This window comes from Capricornis sumatraensis, chromosome 10 (assembly GCF_032405125.1).
Source record: "Capricornis sumatraensis isolate serow.1 chromosome 10, serow.2, whole genome shotgun sequence".
In the NCBI taxonomy this organism is placed as follows: domain Eukaryota; kingdom Metazoa; phylum Chordata; class Mammalia; order Artiodactyla; family Bovidae; genus Capricornis; species Capricornis sumatraensis.
Window position 1 is genome coordinate 6,261,956 of NC_091078.1, and position 21,428 is coordinate 6,283,383.

At 36.6% G+C, this 21,428-nt stretch overlaps 1 protein-coding gene across 2 annotated transcripts in view; it reads right to left on the minus strand.

The window, feature by feature from the left end:
* CCSER2 (coiled-coil serine rich protein 2) overlaps positions 1-21,428 on the minus strand; it is a 154,948-nt gene that overhangs the window by 15,223 nt on the left and 118,297 nt on the right. For both annotated transcript variants that reach the window (XM_068981726.1, XM_068981727.1), the window contains exon 9: positions 15,907-15,996. In XM_068981726.1, the coding sequence (XP_068837827.1) occupies positions 15,907-15,996 (90 nt within the window). The remainder of the gene's footprint in view (positions 1-15,906; positions 15,997-21,428) is intronic.

Below are 21,428 nucleotides of genomic sequence, written 5' to 3' on the forward strand. Positions count from 1 at the left end.
CACTACATATAAGTCAAAATGGCATTCTAAAAGAACTAAAAATAACACAGAGAAAGGCAAGAAAATGGAAAATAAAAGAGAAGAAAAAAGATGAAGCCAAAGAAATGGTAGACTTAAGCCCTAACGTTATCAATAATTCCATTAATGTAAAGGGTGCTCAGACACAAATGGAAAGACAGACTGGCAGAATGGATTAAAAAGAATCATGACCCAACTATATGCTGCATACAGGAAATCCACCTTATATATAAAAGTGTAAGTATTTTAAAGTAAAATAGCAAAAGTATATACCAGGCAAAAATATTTTTAAAAAAAGCAAGAGTGGCTATATTAATATCAGATAAAGGAGGATTCAGAGCAAATTACCAAATACAGAGGGACCTTATGAAATGATTAAAGAATCAATCCACCAAGAAGACAAAACAAGCCTAAATGTGTACACACCAACTGTGCATGGAACAAAACTGACACAACTGAAATGAGAAAGACCAAATTCCAAATTACAGACGGAGAGTCCCACACTTCTCTCTCAGCAGCCGAGAAAACCACCAGACAATAAAATCAGCAAGGATGTGGAAGAACAAACAGGGTCTACTCAACATTTGTAGAATGCTCCATCTAACAACAAAATACATATTATTTTCAAGAGTCCACAGGACATTTACCAAAACAGACCATAGCCTAGGCCATGAAATAAACCACAACAAACCTAAAAGAACTGAAATTACACAGAATGTGTTCTCTGAGCATAAAGGAATCAAAGGAGAAATCAGTAACAGAAAGATGACAGGAAAATTTCCAAACACTCAGATACTAAACAATGTAATTCATGGGTCAAATAGGTCCTCTCAAGGAAAATTAAAAAAAAAAACACACATATGAATACAAAAGTAAATACATATTATCGAAAGCTGTAGGACACAGCTAAAGCAGGGACACAATATCAGAGGCTGCAGGACTCAGTGGTAGGGAAATCAAATGAACAGTCTTGCTTGGGCTTCAGAGACAGAGCAGAGCAGGCCTCTGACCCTGCTTCTGACCTGCCTGGACTCTGCCCTGACTGGGAGTGACTGTGGGTGACTGCCCGCTGTGAGTGAAGACTTGCAGCACCACAGTTAAGATGGGGGAGAAATCTTGAGATTCTTGAGCCCCTGGAGGGGGCCTGGCCAACCAAGCCCCAGGCTTAACTACATTGCAAGTTCTACGCAACAAAACAGCATTAATATGAAATGAGAGCTCCAATTTGGTCACAGATTGATGGATGATGATATAAGTTTGCACCCTGGGATTATAAACAGGAACCCTGAACTGCAATCTTAAGTCTCACCCACAGAGCAGACGTGTTGCCTGGGACCTTTTCCCAAATGGGACTCCAAATGCGCCGTGACACAGGACTTCACAGCACTGTTTGAGTCTGGATGTTGGTCAAAACCCAATTCGGTGATGTATCCTCTGCTGTTTCTATATCTCTTTTAACATTCAGTTCAGTTCAGTTCAGTCGCTCAATCGTGTCCGACTCTTTGCGACCCCATGAATCGCAGCACGCCAGGCCTCCCTGTCCATCACCAACTCCCGGAGTTCACTCAGACTCACGTCCATCGAGTCCGTGATGCCATCCAGCCATCTCATCCTCGGTCATCCCCTTCTCCTCCTGCCCCCAGTCCCTCCCAGCATCAGAGTCTTTTCCAATGAGTCAACTCTTCGCATGAGGTGGCCAAAGTACTGGAGTTTCAGCTTTAGCATCATTCCTTTGAAAGTAAGCTAGATAACTCTCTAATAAATATTTATATTATGTATCTGTATATAACGAGTGGCTTATTTTGTTAATAAATCCTTTGAGACAGAAGTGAAAACTTTTGGCAAAACACACAGCTAACACAGTGACAAAATTTCAAAAGCTGCAAAAAAAAAAAAACCAGAAAAAATAAACGTCAAATCAATAAGCTAAAACTTCTTACCTGAAGAATCTTGGGAGGGGGTGAAGATCAAAATAAACCAAAAGGAGGTGGAAAGATACAACAAAGAATAGAAAGTACTGAAACTGAACAAAGAAAATTAAGAGAACAAGAAAGTCAATAAAATCAACACACCAAAGGCTGACAAAGAAAAGCAGAGAAGACAGAAATTAACAAAATCAGGTGAGATATCAATATAGGTCTCCCAGCCATGAAAAAGACAAGCGAATACTATGAACAACTTTTTCGTCATAAATTTGAGAAGAAATGGACTAATTCCTCAAAATCACCAACTATCAAAACTCATCTGAGATGAAAGAAATCATCTGAATAGGTCTATAACAATTTAAAAACTGCCAAATAAGAAACTGTCCAGCCCAGATGGTTTCACTGACAAATGCTATCAAATATTTCAAAGAATTAACAATAATTCTACACAATCTCTTCCAGAAAGTAGAAGAAAGAATGCTTTCCAACTCATTTATGAGGACAGAATTACCTAATAACACAAAACCAGACAAAAATAGCATCAAAAAAAGAAAAAAATACAGACCATTATCTGTCATGAATATAGATGTAAACTATCTTTAACAAAAGACTAGTGTATATAATTGAGAAATAGTGTACATAAAAGAATTTTACACCATGACCAAGTAAGATTTAGGTTACCCAGACTGATCCACTATTCAAAAATCAGTCAGTGCAATCAACAGGCTAAAGTGCAAAAATCACATGCTCAATATGATACTAGCAGAGCAAAAGCATTTAACAAAGTTCAGCACACATTTCATGATTAAACCTCTCAGCAAACCAGGAATAGAGGAAAATTTCCTCAGCCTTCCCACCATGATACACCTACAGCTAAAATTTACTTAGTAGTGAAAGACTGAGTGCTCCCCATCTTAGATCAAGAACAAGGCAAGAATGCCCACTCTCACCATTCTTATTCAACACAGTACTGGAAGTTCTAGCCAGTGGCATAATGCAAGAAAAGGAAATTAAGATATGTAGATCAAAAAGAAAGAAAAGCACCCCTATTTGTAGATGGCATGATGGTCTACAAAGAAAATCCCAATCTAAAGAAAAACTCCCAGAAATAATAAGTGAGTTCAGTAAGTTCACAGGATACAGGATAAATACACAAAAATCAATTGTGCTTCTAAACACCAACAGTGAACACATGGAAACTGGAATTTAAAATATAATAATATCATCTATGATCACTCAAAAATGAAATAATAAATCTAAGAACATATATAGGGACTTGTATTCTGAAAACTAAAATGCTGATGAAAGAAATCAAAAGAAGTCTTAAACTAATGGAGAGATATATTTTAGTTATGGATTGGAAGACTCAACATATTAAAGATGTTACTTCTCTCCAAAATGATATTTAGGTATTAACACATTTCCTTCAAAACCCTGGCCAAGATTTGTTTTTTCAGATATAGACAATCTTACTCTAAAATTACATCAAAAGGCAACATTTCTTAAAAATAATAATAATAAAGTAGGACGAATCACTGTATTCAATTTAAGACTTATTACACAGTGTGAGAGTGAAAGTCGCTCAGTCATGTCTGACTCTTTGCAAGCCCGTGGACTATACAGTCCATGGAATTGTCCAGGCCAAAATACTGGAGTGAGGAGCCTTTCCCTTTTCCAAGGGATTTTCCCAACCCAGGGATCAAACCCAGGTCTCCTGCACTGTAGGCATTCTTTACCAGCTGAGCCACCAGGGAAGCCCACAGTGTGAGACTTAGGCCATAAAGAAGGGTGAGTGTTGAAGAATTGATGCTTTTGAATTGTGGTTGAAGTACACTCTTGAGAGTCCCTTAGAGTGTAAGGAGATCCAACCAGTCCATCCTAAAGAAAATCAGTCCTTCATTGGAAGGACTGAGGCTGAAGCTAAAACTCCAATACTTTGGCCACCTGATGTGAAGAACTGACTCATTGAAAAAGACCCTGATGCTGGGCAAGATTGAAGGGAGGAGGAGAAGGCATAACAGAGGACGAGATGGTTGGATGCCATCACTGATTCAATGGACGTGAGTCTGAGCAAGTTCTGGGATATGGTGAAGGACAGGGAAGCTTGATGTGCTGCAGTCCTTGGGGTTGCAACAAGTCGGACAAAACTGGGCGACTGAACAACAGCAAATACAGTTACAGCAATCAAGAAAATATGGTATTGGCGAAGGAGCAAGCACAGATCAGTGGAACAGAGAACCCAGAAGCAGATACACACAAGCACAGTCAACTGATTTTTGACAATGGCACAACAGCAGTTCAACAAGGAGTCTTTAAACATATGGTCCAAAGCAACTAGATATTCGTAGAAAAATAATGTACCTTGATCTAAATCTCATATTCTACCAAAAAATTAGCTCAAATAGATCAATTTAAATATAAAATATTAGACTATAAATATTTTAACATTTTATAAGAAAAAAATTTCAGTGTCTTGGGCATCGAGAAGAGTTTATACATAACACAAAGAGCACAATGTGTAAAAGAAAAACACACTAATAAGTTGAACTTCATCAAAATTAAAATTTTATGCTCTATTAAAGACTGTCAATAGGATGAAAAAACAAGCTATTGAGGGTAAAAACTCGCAAGCCACATACCTGAAAAAGGACTCATATCAAGAATATAAAACATGTATATATTTAATAGTAGAAAAATCCAATCCAATTAGAAATCCAATTAAAAAAAACTATATAAAAGATCTGAAGAGACACTTCAGTGATGATGGCTAATAACCACACAAAAAGACAAACACTATTAGCCATTAGGAAAATATAAATTAAAATCACAATGAGATATCAACTACATTCCTACTAGAATGGCTAAAATTAAAGTAATACCAACACTAAATGCTAATGAGGATAGAGAAACCAGATCACTCATACAATACTGATGAGAATCTAAAACAGCACAGATGCTCTGATAAACAGTTGGCCACTTCCTTTGAAAACTAAATATACAGATGCAATATTGCCCAGAAATCACACTATTGGGCATTTATCCTAGAGAAATGAAAAATTTTACATCAACAGAAATATTCGCTTTATCTGTAATAGTGAAAAACTGGGAACTACCAAAATGTCTATCAATAGATGAATGGTTAAACAAACTGGAACATCCCTACTATGGAATTGGCAATAAAGAGCAAATTACTGATAGACACAACTACCTGGATGGGTCTCCAGGGTATTATGCTTGTTGAAATAAGTCAGTCTCAAAAGCTCACACACTATATAATACCATTTATAGAAAATTCTTGAAATGACAAGATTAGAGATATGGAAAACACTGTGGTTTTCAGGGGTTAGGAAAGGCAAGAAGTGGCTATGACTATTAAAAGGCAGCACACAAGGGAGAACTCTGTAGTGGTGCAATAATTCCGTGCCTTAAATATGGCAGTCATTGTAGGAATCTACGCAAGTGATAAAATGCAATAGTACATACTCTAAATGTCAACTTCCTGGTTCTGATACTCTACTACAGTTATATAAAATGTAACTACTGTGAGATACTGGGTGAAAGAAAGATCTATTTTTGCAACTTCCTATGAATTTATAAGAATTTAAAATAAAAATTAAAAGCATAAATAGAGAAGTAAAAGCAACACACTGTAGACAACATAGCGGAGAATTATTTGAAATGCTAATTATATTGATAGGATCATATTTTCTTGGGGACAGAAGGGAAATATGTTTAAGGACCTTCTCAACTCTATGAACTAATTTCCACAAAGTTATATATTCCTTTCAGTTATATATAAGACAGTTATATAAATCATATATATAAGTATATATATGTATATAAAACATATATACAAGTTATATGTAAGAAAGTTATATATTCCTTTCAGTAGTTAAAAAAAACTAAAATAGCTATAAAATATGACTAACTAAATGAGACCAGCCAAGTTCAGAGACAGCAGACATGTGAGCAGCTCCAAGCCACAGCACTCAGAAACAGCGTGTGCCGGCTCCCTGTGATTCCACGTCTACTGGATGTGTTTCTAGAATTTGTAGAGAAGAGTTTAACTTAGAAACTTAGAGGATGTACGATTTAATAAGCAAAGGGTGGGAAACTTAATTCTGAGCAAAAGGACAGCATTACCAAAGAAAGAAAAAGTTCCCAGATGAATAGGTCTGTTCTCGCAGTGAGTGCTGGAATACACGAGCCCTCAACTGAAGCTGCAGAAGTCATGGCAGCAGGAAGGCAGGTTTGAGGGTCAGGAGGTCTAGCCCCCATATCCGGAAGACACGCCCACCCTCCTCTGGTCCAGAAACAAGGCCTATCATCAGATTTACATCTTGCTGTCTCTCCATGAGTATCACAAGCCAAAAATCAGGCAACACCTTTCATTTAATATCCAAAGACCTTAGTGCTAGGATTGAAATACAGAAAAAACTAGTCAAAGTTCCCTGAATAAATGAATAAATGCATCTATGGTTTTTTCTATTTTGTTTTTTTGGTCAATTCCTGTTACTTCATTCAAGTTTAAAGCCAAACCTAGTGACCTCCATACAGAGCTGGCCCTGTCCAATATGGTTGCTAGCAACTACGTGGGGCCAAGCACACACGTTTCTGAATTGAAACGTGTTATAAATGTAAAATACACACAAGATGTCACAGACTTAGTACAAAAACAAAAATTGGAATGCAATCTATCTCAATATCTTTATTTTGATTACATGTTCAAATGGTACTACTGGGTTAAACAGAATATTTTATTAAAATTAATTTTGCATGTTTCTCCTTTAATTTGGATACTAAAGCATTTATATACATAGTTCACATTATATTTATATTGGAGCACTAACTAGAGGACAGGAAAGCATGTAATTCTTTCTTAGTTGGTGCTTCCTTAGTTAAGCTCTGCCCAGGAAAGAGCCTTTTGCCCATCTGCTGCTACTGCTAAGTCACTTCAGTCGTGTCCGACTCTGTGTGACCCCACAGACGGCAGCCCACCAGGCTCCCCTGTCCCGGGGATTCTCCAGGCAAGAACGCTGGAGTGGGTTGCCATTTCCTTCCCCAATGCATGAAAGTGAAAAGTGAAAGTGAGGTTGCTCAGTCATGTCCGACTGTTCGCGACCCCATGGACTGCAGCCTACCAGGCTCCCCTGTCCATGGGATTTTCCAGGCAAGAGTACTGGAGTGGGGTGCCATTGCCTTCTCCAACTGAGTCTACTGTAAATCTTCTGATGACTTTTAAGATGAAATGGTTGGTATGAGATGCTTTCTGCTAGAGAAATCACAGTTGCTGCTGCTGCTAAGTCACTTCAGTCATGTACAACTCTGTGTGACCCCATAAATGGCAGCCCACCAGGCTCCCCAATCCCGGGGATACTCCAGGCAAGAACACCAGAGTGGGTTGCCATTTCCTTCTCCAATGCATGAAAGTGAAAAGTGAATGTGAAGTAGCTCAGTCGTGTCCGATTGTTCGCGACCCCATGGACTGCAGCCTACCAGGCTCCCCCATCCATGGGATTTTCCAGGCAAGAGTACTGGAGTGGGGTGCCATTGCCTTCTCCAGAGAAATCAGAGTAGACATGTATAAAAACAAAAACCAGTAGGAATGCATATGAATATATTACATCCAAGCGAAAAAATAAAGTACTTGTAGGAAAACATAGGCTATCTGACGTACAGCTTAACCATATGCGTAACACTCAAGTTACACTTTAAACTGGTGGGACAACACACACACACACACACACACACACATAAACAAGAACACAGGAATAGGGAAACATAAAAAACAAAGAGCATCTGGACTCGGGGTTTGAGAGAAAATTTCATTTCTCTCAAGATAAAGCCTGAAGAGACCAAGTAAGAAACATTCTTCTGTGAGCTCTAACCCTGTGGAACAAGATAAGGAACCGTGGGCCAGATACTTCAGAACACCTGCCACGCTTTCCTCAGCAGCTGCTTTTTTTGAAGCAGAGATGAGGACAGATGAGAGTCCCCGTGAGCTTAGAGGATGGTGGACTTTTCATTCTAACACTGAAGAGTTCTGATTCATGAAGATTAGTTTGCTTGGGTCTCCCTCTCCTGGGAGAGCTTAGGAAGTCTTCTGGAATGGTCTTCCTTGCTTCAGAAGGGGTCTGGGCACTTGGCACTGAAGCGCTGAGCTTTCTTGTGGATGAAATGTCTTCCATACACTCACGCACACACTGCCCCCGCCACACACACACAACCTGCCCCATTTTGAATCTATACCTGTATCTTAATTTCTCTGGCACCTTTCAAGTTCCAATCCTACATATTCAAATTCCTCTACCCTTCTGTCCTGCCAGAATCCAAGTTCAAGTGATTAAATAATAAAACCTTTAGCAGTCTTCCTTCCCTAACAAAATTTTGTCTCTCATTTTTTCTCCCATTTTCTTAACTGACATGCCATCTACCCTATCATCCACATTTGATAACTTACAGTCATCTTCTTTTCATTCTTCACACCTTTTTCATCTAATCACCTATCAAGACAACAGATTCTGCCTCAGTGATCTTCTCTCCATTCCATGAGAGATCAAAAATCATAAGTTAGCCCTCATCTCCTCATGCCTGGGCTATTATAATAATCTTCTAACAAGTTTTCCTTGCCTTCATTATGTTCTCACTGGAACTGATTCAGTCCTTCTGGGCCCTGTGCTAAGACACTAAGCACACAGAAAGGAATGAGACACAGCCCCTGCCTCAAGATGTTCAGCTTCTCCTCTCATATTACTCTTCCTATAGCAAAATATAGTAAGTTTGGTCCCTGCTAGAAACTTCCCAATACAGAATTAAGTTGAATGTTCTCAGTTTAATATCTAAGTCTCTCCATAATTCCATCCAAGTATAATTCTCCAAATTTCTCTCTTCCTCATAATGTTCTAAATGTAATCTTTACTACTCTAAAACATGGCAAAGTACAGTAACTGATTTTTAAAAACAGAAAGGTAATAATCCACAAGTTACAGAGTTTTAACAGCAGAATAAATTTCATCTGCTTGGTAAATTTTTATTTAATCTATGCCCAGATAATCCTTCTGAGAAAGATAACAAGCAGCCTGTGGTGCTCAGTGATCTCATAATCTCACAGAGTACCACAGTTATCCCAGGACCATGGTAACATGAAACAAAATAAGGTCACTTCATAATCATGCCTAAGTACAGATAAAAGCAAGGTTGTACCGTGTCCTACGGGAAATACTCTAGACTTTCGTTAGTATTTAATCTCAGCAAACTCCTGCTTCCTTAGATCTTCCCTCAAACCATCCAAGAAAAGCTGAAATATTGTAAAAGATTCTTTCTGGCACATGCTTGAGATCATTCTTCATGACGTGTGTTCTTCCTGGCCACAAGAAGTAATCCACCCACCTTGTTTCACAGGTATATAACAGGTGGGCTTTGGCTGAAGGTCACTGGCACTTTACTGCTCTGAATCATCAGGGTAGCTACATTTGTTGAGAAATTTCAGGACTAGGTATTATTTTCTGCTATGTCAGGAATGTCAATGTCATTTTCCAAAAGAGGCTTCCAAGCATAATACTAAAGAGACATTCTCTAGGAAAAAAATTTTAGTTACATATGACATTTTTTAAAAAAGGAATTTTCTAAAACATCTGGAAAAATGTTTTTGTAATTACCTAAGAAAAAGAAAAGCTAGAATGTTCCAACAAATGAAACCCTAATAAATTAGCACTCTGCTAACACAAGCTAAAAGAGGAGCAACTTTTATCATCTCTTATTATCTCTTATGGAAGCTGATTAATTTCTTCTAAAAGACAGATTTAATCAAGCTGCTTCTTAGAAAGTTAGCAAGATCATGCATTTCTCACTACCTCACATTAAATTCTTTAAAAAAAAACAAAAAGAAAAAAAAAAAACCCCTTTATTTATTTGGCTGTATAGTTGTAGTCTTAGCTGTGGCACATGGGATCTCTCATTGCAGCACACAGACTTTTTAACTGTATCACTCGGCCAACCTCTACAGCACACAGGCTTAGCTGCTCCTCGGCATGTGGGATCTTAGTTCCCCTACCAGGGATTAACCCCTGTCCTCTGCATTGCAAGGTGGATTTTTAACCACTGGACCACCCAGGAAGTTCCTAACATTAAATTCTAAAAATAAAATCTATGTCCTGCCCTCACTGTATGAAATATTTCCCAGCAATGGAAAACACTGGTGCTGTCCTTTCTACCTGATGCTGTTTTCTACCTACTGTGCACACAAACTTTTCTTCTTTCAGTGGATATTTCTAAACAAACTTACTATTTTAGTTCTGGAATTTGGTATTAGAGAACATACATTTAAATATCCTTAAATTTATGATCAGATAAGTCGCCTAGTCAAGGCTATGGTTTTTCCAGTAGTCATGTATGGATGTGAGAGTTGGACTGTGAAGAAAGCTGAGTGCTGAAGAATTGATGCTTTTGAACTGTGGTGTTGGAGAAGACTCTTGAGAGTCCCCTGGACTGCAAGGAGATCCAAACAGTCCATTCTGAAGGAGATCAGCCCTGGGATTTCTTTGGAAGGAATGATGCTAAAGCTGAAACTCCAGTACTTTGGCCACCTCATGGGAAGAGTTGACTCACTGGAAAAGACCCTGATGCTGGGAGGGATTGGGGGCAGGAGGAGAAGAGGACAACAGTGTATGAGATGGCTGGATGGCATCACTTACTCGATGGACATGGGTGTGGGTGAACTCTGGGAGTTGGTGATGGACAGGGAGGCCTGGGGTGCTGCAATTCATGGGGTCACAAAGAGTCGGACACAACTGAGCAACTGAACTGAACTGAAGTCACTCAACTGCTATAATATCTAAATGTCATTTGTCCCAAGCCTTGAAAAATAATTCCATTTTTTCAATTATTAGCTTCAGGTGCTTTTGCTTATAAAATCCAGTGTAAAAGGCATATATAATAGAATTTTTGGTGTCTTGTCATGCACAAATGCATGACAGAATGCTGTCTTGGTTCAAAGATGGTTCCTATCAACATTTAGCTCACTGAAACATAGGTCATATTTAATGTTCAATGTCTAGTACTGATTAAACATTATTGCACAACATCATAAATATCACGTGTTTATACACCAAAATATGTATGTGTATATACACATAATACAATATATTTTTTTCACTTAAAATACTTTTTCCAGGGGCATATTTTAAAATAAGCAATAGTGAATATAAATAATTTGGCAAAGAAATAAATCCCTTAATTCCCTTTAGAAATATATATTAACACTAATGGAACATCTCTCCAACTGGGAGAAAATGGCATATCTACGTTTAAAATCAGGACATTAACCTTACATAAAAATGCCCATAATGCTGCCCACTTCCAAATCAGAAAGGCATTTTTCTGATCAAAGAAACAGGACTTAGGAAAACTAAGTCCTTAAGAAAACTAAGTACTCGAGACAAATCTTTCAGCTACATTAATCCTCACATTTAACATTTCACCTTATATCCTGGGCAAGAGAAAAAAAGGATCAGAGTTCTTTACTAGCACATAAATCATGACTGTAAGAGCTAGGTAAATTCTGTCTCCTTTTGGAATTATGAACAATCGATAGGCTTTTTTTTTTTGTGGTATGTCTGTTATAAATTTTCCTGACTATTTTCTATTTTATAAACAGCTAAAGTAGGAACTTAGTTGTCAATGACATTTTAAAATATATGAATGATCCAATAAATCTGAGGCATAAGCAAAAAGGACTACAGATGATGTTGACCATATTCCAATATTAAATTTATATAAAATTTATTCATATCTATTAAATATGCTATAAGGTGGATTAATTCAGTACTAGAAACTAAGTTCAACAGAGCATTTAAAATTCATATTAACAGCATCTCTTTCCATTCCTTTGCTACATCTAACTGCTCAGTCACTCAGTCGTGTCCAAATCTTTGCAACCCCTTGGGCTGCGTGCAGCATGCCTGGCTTCCCTATCTTTCACCATCTCGTGGAACTTGCTCAAAACCATGTCCACTGAGTCAGTGATTCCATCCAACCTTTTCGTCCTCTGTCATCTCCTTCTCCTCCTGTCTTCAATCCTTCCCAGTATCAGGTCTTTTTCAATTAGTCAGCTCTTCGCCTCAGGTAGCCAAAATTCTGGAGTTTTAGCTTCAGCATCGGTCCTTCCAATGAATATTCAGGGTTGACTTCCTGTAGGATGGACTGGTTTGATCTTGAAGTCCAAGGGACCCTCGAGTGTCTTCTTCAACACCACAGTTCAAAAGCATCAGTTCTTTGGCACTCAGCCTTCATTATGGTCCAACTCTCACATCCATACATGACTACTGGAAAAACCATAGCTTTGACTATACAGACCTTTAATGGCAAAGTAATGTCTCTGCTTTTTAATATGTTGTCTGGGTTGGTCACAGCTTTTCTTCCAAGGAGCAAGCATCTTAATTTCATGGCTTCAGTCACCATCTGCAGTGATTTTAGAGCCCCCCAAAATAATATCTGTCACTGTTTCCATTGTTTCCCCATCTATTTGCCATGAAGTGATAGTACCAGACACCATGATCTCAGTTTTTTGAATGTTAAGCCTTAAGCCAGCTTTTCACTCTCCTCTTTCACCTTCATCAAGAGGCCCTTTAGTTCCTCTTCATTTTTTTGCCGTAAGGGTGGTGTCATCTGCTTATCTGAGGTTATTGATATTTCTCCCGAAAGTCTTGATTCCAGCTTGTGCTTCATCCAACCCGGCATTTCACATGATATACTCTGCATATTAAGTTGAATAAGCAGGGTGACAACACACAGCCTTGATGTACTCCTTTTCCAATTCTGAACCAGCCTGTTGTTTCATGTCCGGTTCTAACTATTGCTTCTTGACCTGCACACAGATTTCTCAGGAGGCAGGTAAGGTGATCCAGTATTCCCATGTCATAAAGAATCTTCCACAGTTTGTTGTGATCCACACAACAGCTTGAGTGTAATCAACAAAGCAGTAGGTATCTTTCTGTAATTCTCTTGCTTTTTCTATGACCCAACGGATGTTGGCAATTTGATCTCTCATTCCTCTGCCTTTTCTAAATTCAGCTTGTACGTCTGCAAGTTCTTGGTTCACGTACTGTTTAAATCTAGTTTTTTTTCTTAGTAAGAATTCTTAAAATATGGGAGAAAACTAGTATCAGGTCGAACTGTTCATGATCTAAGTTTTAACTGATAAGGCAGCTTTACCACTGATACTGATAAAACACTACACTCAGTTTTCAGAGTAATCCAGGTTGGGTCATTATATGAATCCTTTGGGTCCATCTTGTAATCCCTTCTTTGAGATTAGAGGACAAAATATTAAGTTCTGATGTGTGAGTCTAGAAATGTATTCTGGTATCATGGCTTCTATAGTTAAGATGTTTGAACAAATACTGTATAAAAGTATATATCATGAAAATTTAGAATTTACTTAATGTGCAAACTAACTTAGAATCTTCAAATACCGACGCTACATGCTTTTAAAATGATACTGCAGGACTTCCCTGTTGGTCCAGTGGTTAAGACTCTGCCTGCCAGTGCAGGTGGCATGGGTTCAGTCCCTAGTCTGGGAAGATTTCGCATGCCTCAGGGCAACTGATCCTGTGGGCCCCAACTACCGAGCCCAAGCTCCAGAACCGACGCTCCGCAACAAGAGAAACTACAACAGTGAGAAGGCCACAATCCCTAGTCTGGGAAGATTTCGCATGCCTCAGGGCAACTGAGCCCGTGGGCCCCAACTACTGAGCCCAAGCTCCAGAACCCACGCTCCGCAACAAGAGAAGCTACAACAATGAGAAGGCACATACTGCGACTAGAGAGCAGCCCGCACTCACCACAACTACAGAAAGCTTGCGTGCAGCAACAAAGACCCAGTGCAGTCATAAACAAACAGAGTAGCATTTAAAAAATGACATTGAAAATACATTAAAAAAACTTAATTCAGTCCAATAAATGTTCTTATAAATGCTATTTATAAGAGCATGCTTGCACATGGACAGTAATATTTAAAAGTAAGTTTCATTAAGTTTTTATGTCTAAAGTGAATCCTTCTTTCTCACATAACCACCATTTTCCTGCATATTCCTAGTCTTCCAAGTATTTTTGTGTGAATGATTAGATACCTTTCATGTTTTTATTCTTCTCGCCACATTATCCATTTCACCATTTTATCTGAGTATTCCGTCCCTCAGATGAGAACATTTGGTCAGAAACTGACTTATCCACTCTTCTTCTGAAGGTACCATCTTCTCCTACAACTCATTCTTACTTCTTTCTCTCTTTTTTCCACTACCTAAATATGAACTCCATTTTTGTTTAAATTGTCCTTCATTTTTTATAAACATTGCCTTCACTGACTTCCCTGTTACTTATTGCTCCAGGCAACCCACTCCAGTATTCTTGCCTGCAGAATCCCCATGGACAGAGGAGCCTCGCAGGCTACAGTCCATGGTGTCACAACAAGTCAGACAAAACTGAGCAATGATGCACAGCAGTCTTCCCATATCCATCTAGGTCTACTTCATCATTAACTCTAGAGATGTTCTGTCCAATATCTACTAGCCATACGTGGCTATTTATATTTAAATTAATTACAATTAAATATTTCTTAAAATCCTCTTCTGCAGTCACACTAGCCACGTTTTCAAGTATTCAACAGTCACATTCAGCTAGTGGCAACTGCACTAGACAGCAAGGACATCCTATGGAAGAGTGCTGATGCAGAAGAGTCTCTCATTCTGAATTCTAGAACTCCTCTCTATCTACTGACATCTTTTGCTTTCTGTGGTTCAACCACCCTATTTACTCTTTTCACTAAGTTCGATTCTTTTATCTAGACTTTCCCAATCCTTTGAACCTTACAGCACTTTCTACACTTTAATTACATCACCTTGCCAGTTCCTTTAATAAGCACTTTAATGGAAGAATGGAAGATGGACGAATCTTTCTTTGTCTGTGTGTTTTCTTCCCCAATTCCACACTTCAAGAGGCTAATAACTGAAATAGGAAGGGCTTAGCAAACGTTTGCTGAAATTATTAGCATCGCACTTTATACAGAGCACACAAAAAATAACTACTTATTAAATGAAAAGAAATAAGTATTTTATAAACTTTAAAGGCCTATAAGTTAAAAACAAATCAGACTGTTGATTAATTAACCATTATAATTCCCTGTTCATTTGTGTTACTAGGATTCCACAGATTAAAATAAGGCAAAAGCAGGCTCAAGGCTGGCTTATCAGGCATTCTCTTACCAAGAAGCACTTACTACTTGGCACCATACCATAGGATAATAGTGACTGATAGCCATGATGGCTCTCTGGCTCAGGCATATCCTGAACTGACTTCAGAAAGTGTGTTTTAGCACTTAATATCTTTTGAAATGCAATATTTTTGAAAAAAATGAAGAAGCATAGAATGCATGGTCATTTTCTACCATTTAGAAGAAACCATTCCTTACTCTATGCCTAAAACATAACCTTTACTTGTCTGTATCTTAATACATTCATGCTTCCTAACAGCCTCAATATTTGGGTAATTATAATAAAAGAATGTATTTGAAAAATCTCAACAAATAAAAAGAATATGTTACATAGTATATTTTCAGAGTCATATGCCACTGAAGAGGGAAGACTGTATTTTGGACTTCTTTTTCTTGTAGGCAAGGGGAAACACCACTCTCATAAATACATGCAATGAGTGGGAGACTAGACACTCAAATAAAATGACCTACAGTATGCAGAATGGAAAAGCTATTAAAGCACATTCATTCATATAAGACACAGAATAGAAACTTTAGAAAGCACAGAAACAACTGGGAGACAAGAAAAATACACTTACCTTAAAAAAAATTTTTTGACAGTCATGGCAGATGCAAAATTATTAGAGCAAAAACAGTAGAACAAAACATCAAAATAGAAAATGACAAGAAAAGGGGATAAGAGCATGTGCTACTTACAGGAATTCTTCTCCAGGGTGTTTGGGTATATTTATCAGCATATGTACATTTTTCCTCTTTAGATTTTTGATGGCAGTTACACCGAGTTGCCTAAACAAAAACACAAATTTTTACATTAAAAATTTGTAATGTAAAATTAGTGTAATTTTACATATACACTTAGACATACAAACAAAGCAATTAGGGTCTCTCTTAGAAGGTCAAAATAAAAGGAAAACATCAAAATCTACTCAGTAGTCTCCCATCTTATCCACAGACTAGGTTTCATTCACCCACCAAGGCAAAATTTTAAATAGTCAAAACTACCCTTGGCAATCTCATACCATGAAACACACTACCTATGGTTTTATGTATATAAATATACATGTATATAGATACATATTCTATATATAGCAATATATAAGCATATAAAGAACATAATTGCAAAATTAAATATTTCCCTAAAATGGTACTACAATCACTGCACCCAGGTCTCTTACTCATTTTTGATGGGACTCAGATATTAAATACCACCAGTCCTCCAGAAAAGTTGTCTCTTCACTTGTGCAATGCATTTAAAAGCCTCTTTAAAGATGTGTTAACTTTATTGGACTGGAATATTTTGAAGGATTTCTCTCCTTTGACAAAATCCATCTGACCATCTCAGTTTGTAAATAAATTCTCTTCTCATAACTTCACTCAGAACATACTCATTCAATCATTTACACAACACAAAGTAACATGCCTATTGTGTAAACTATGGTCTCTCAAATAAACATCAAACTTTTTTAAAAAATGAAAAGAATGATAATGAGAATTTCTCCTTAGTGTGAAGCTGGAACACAGCTGTATTATTCATCAAGCAGCCTCACTGGAGGTCAATATACTTTTTATAGGAAAACCTCTATTACAAATTCTTGATTATTTCATCAAGCTAAAATGATACATTTCTACTTCTAAAATATTTACCAATATTCAAATTTTTTCTTAATTGTAATCAAATCATTACAATTTCCACAATCAAAATCTAGTCAAAACAAAAACCTCTGTAATACAGACATGTTTCCTATTCTTTGTATTATGTACATATTTTCCATTCCAAAACATGGGACAATCACTGAAATGAAATTCAATATATAAGCAGGTCAACTTAGATCTCTTGGAATTCAATAGGACTTAACATTTAACATATATGGGAGGCATGAAAGCAGAAAAAAGATAAAACATTTATCTTAATGTAAGCACATTACTTATTTTATCTTGACTACTGCTATTCCAGAAACAATTTCCGTTCTGCAGCCTATGTGCTAACTAACATATGTAGGACAATAACTGGCAAATATTTGAATTTTCCATAATTCGGAAAATGTAGCTTTTAGGGACATTTCAATAGACAGACAACAGCTACTCTTATCATTCCCTCTCCATCTGTGTTCTTTACTGCTGACAGATTCTTTCAGATGCTCACCTTCTATGTGGTCCCATATTTCAGGAAGTATGTTTCCTCTCTTGACTCAATGACAGATTTTGATTAGTCTTAACCAATCTGATTAATCCTACTCCTCAGTGCTTAAGGGACAAAGAACCCAAATCTAGCCAATAAAACATGAGACACTTCTGGGTTATTTCTAAGAAAGTGTTCTTAATTTTAAAAATGGATATGCTAAAGAAAAACAGGTGCTTTTCCTATTTTGGGGGACCATGGCGTGAGTATATGACACAGAGAGTTACCACAAACATCTTGTGAGCATGAAAGGACATGCAAGAATCAGAGAGGATTTCAGAAAAGTCATGCGAGAACTTTTACCATTACCCACATGACCAATTAAGAAACCATGAAAACAGACGCAGCCAATACACTTTCTTGTTATTAAGTTTATAAACATTCTTATTTTCAAGTCACTTTAGTCAGACTTTTACTTAAAACATCATTAGACAGGCACTGATTCACCAGGATGGGTGATCTGGAGCAAATCATCAAATAAGAGTTATTATTTATCATGTATCCATGGGCCAATTATAGCATTAAGGACTTTACATACGTAGTTCATTTAGTTTATAATACAACACTATACAGTCGGCATTATTTTACTATCCCCACACACAGAAGAGGCTTAAAAGAAATTAAGTAACTTCCCTAAGAGAGTATGGCTACTAAGTTCAGAGCCAGGATTTGAACCTAAGTCTATGCAGCTTCAGTCTGGTCACGGCTTCTCAAATACTCAACTACACAGCCAGCCCACTTAAGCTGAATTCCACTTTCTATGTCTCCACAAAGAAGATTCTACACCAGTACTTTCATAGGATTACTCTGAGGACTCAAAGAACAAATATATCTAAATTCATTATTATTTAACTGCAGTATACTGAGGTGAAAATATACAGACATTCTAAGCATCTGGAATAAGGTTTAAATAGTCAAGCCTCTATACTTTTTGGCTTAATTTTTGGAGCACTGCAATCTGATTTTATATCTGCATATTTCTCATAAAATAAGAATTTAACATATGGTCAATGTATTTTTTTAAGTTTACATATAAACAGAGGTTAGAGTATCTATTTCTGAAAAAAGATTAAAAGTATAACAAGCTAGAAATGGAAAAGGACTTTGAAATCACTTAGAAAAACCTCCACATTTTTGATAAAGAAAGCACTAGAGTGATAGAAACTGCCAGTGTCATTCGGCTAATTAATACAAACAAGAAAAGTTCTCTAATTCCTATTCCATGGCTCCTCTGATGACATTCTGCTGTTTTTAAGAAAACTAACTAAGGGATATAAAAGAAAGAAAAAGACTAAACAGAGAAGGGCAATTTTAATTTTGGTAATCTGAAAAGTACAGTTGCATATGTCCGCTTTCAATGGTCTATATCCTTTTAAATTCTTGATTTGAACAAGAGACTTTCTAGACCATAACCAAAGATAGGTGATAGGCTCTTCTGAAATAAATAATATCTAAATTTAATATATCAAATACAGACAATTTCACATATCAATAAAGAGTAATGTTTTTGCTTGTGTTTTTCTTTCTTTAGGATTCTCTTAGATATTTCTAAAACATTTCTAAACGTTATTTGTAAGGTAAGATATTCTTCAGGATAACTGACCCAGTCTCTTTAATACGGGAGTACAATGGGAAAAAAAAAGAATGATTCTAAAGTAAAAGAAACTTAGGGGATATAACTTGATGCAATGTATAAACATACGAGATATTTTCAGAACTGGAGAAATCAGAATATGGACTGAATGTTAGAAAATATTTTAAAATTACTGTTAACTAGCTAAAGGTAATATAAATGAGAAAAGAATATTTTTTAAAGGGCATACTGAAGTTAAAAGAATTATTAAAACTTCTCAGCATAAAAAGCTGTATTTTTCATTATTTATTAATCATGTTTCAATATAAAGTGATTTTTTTCATAATTATTTTGGTCTTAGATTTACTTTTTTAATTTTAATATTGAAACTCCCAATCTTTTATATACAGTATTACTATGCCATTTTACTTTACCTAAATTTCCCTTATGTAAAGAAATTAAAGGATTTTACTTTAAATCCTCAACAAAGATCTCTACATGAGATAATGCCATTTCCATTTATTATTATATTAATATTTATTACATTCAGTCGAATTTCTGTCACCTTAGCTTTGCTATTTTTAGATATCCTTGATATTTCTCTATGTCCTCTTTTACTTTTATCTTTCGTAAGATACATTATTCTAATCTACTAATAGTTACCTTAGAGCAGTCCACAAACATTTTATCTAAGTATATGACAAGAATAATTTTAGATACTTATTTGTAGATAAATAACTCAGTACTTCTTCAGTATACCCTTTATCTCTTTCCTGAAATATATTTTATCTAAATACTTACAAAAATAGTAACTTAAATTTTAAGTTAAAAATAATTTTTATTTCAAAAATGTTTTAATTTATAAATTAAACAAATTTAACATTCAAATGATATACAATGACATATGATTAAATAATGAGCCTTAAGTTTTCTCCCATTAGTAGTTGGGAAGATTAGCCGATCCAGTCTCTCTAAAGGTGGGTTTCCATTTAACCATTCATTCATTTTAATCTTTACTTCTTTATTCCTGAGTTATTTTAAAATTTCTCTCTCAAGTACTTGGGATGCATCATTAAATAATTTTACAAAGATAAATGTGTAGCATATTTTTCAATAGATTAAAGGTCAGAGGATGTACCTCTGTATATTTTTTTAAAAAGGGGGTTTAGCTACAGAATATGAGAGTCATAATCTTTTTTTCTAAAATCACTAGATACAAGTTTTGTGCTCTATAATATATTTCTGCAAAATCTGAAGCTTAATTTCTTAAAGCTACCTTTTCTTTTCCCTGAAAATTGGCTACATTGATTGGGTTTGTGTTTAGTTGTATTTTTTTAATTAAAGGATAATTGCTTTGCAGAATTTTGTTGTTTTCTGTCAAACCTCAACATGAATCAGCCATAGGTATACGTACATCCCCTCCCTTTTGAACCTTCCTCCCATCTCCCACCACATCCCACCCCTCTAGACTGATACTGATACAAAGCACCCATTTGAGTTTCCTGAGCCATACAGCAAATTCCTGTTGGCTATCTTATTTTACATATGGTAATGGAAGTTTCCATGTTACTCTTCCACACATCTCACCCCCTCCTCCCCTCTCCCCATGTCCATAAGTCTATTCTCTATGTTTGTTTCTCCATTGCTGACCTGTGAATAAATTCTTCAGTACCATTTTTCTAGATTCCATATGTATGCATTAGAATATGATATTTGTATCTTTCTTTCTGACTCACTTCACTCTGTATAATAGGTTCTAGCTTCATCTACCTCATCAAAACTGACTCAAGTGCATTCCTTTCTATGGCTGAGTAATATTCCATTGTGTATATGTACCACCACTTCTTTACCATTCATCTGTCGATGGACATCTAGGTTGCTTCCATGTTCTAGCTATTGGATATAGTGCTGCAATGAACAATGGATACATGCGCCTTTTTCAATTTTGGTTTCCTCGGGGTATATGCCTAGGAGTTAGATTGCTGGGTCATATGGTGGTTTTATTCCTACTTTGATAAGGAATCTCCATAGAGTCTTCCAAAGTGGCTGTATCAATTTACATTCCCACCAACAGTGCAAGAGCATTTCCTTTTCTCCACACCTTCTCCAGCATTTATTGTGTCTAGATTTTTTGATGATGGCCATTCTGACTGCCGTGAGGTGACACCTCATTGTACTTTTGATGTTCATTTCTCTAATGATAAGTGATGTTGAGCATCTTTTCATGTGTTTGTTAGCCATTTGCATGTCTTCTTCGGAGAAACGTCTGTTGAGGTCTTTTTCCCACTGTTTGATTGGGTTGTTTGTTTTTCTGGTATTGAGTTGTATGAGCTGCTTGAACATTTTGGAAATAAATGCTTTGTCACTTGTCTCATTTGCTATTACATTCTCCCATTCAGAGGGTTGTCCTTTCACCTTGCTTATAGTTTCCTTTGCTGTGCAAAAGCTTTAAGTTTAATCAGGTCC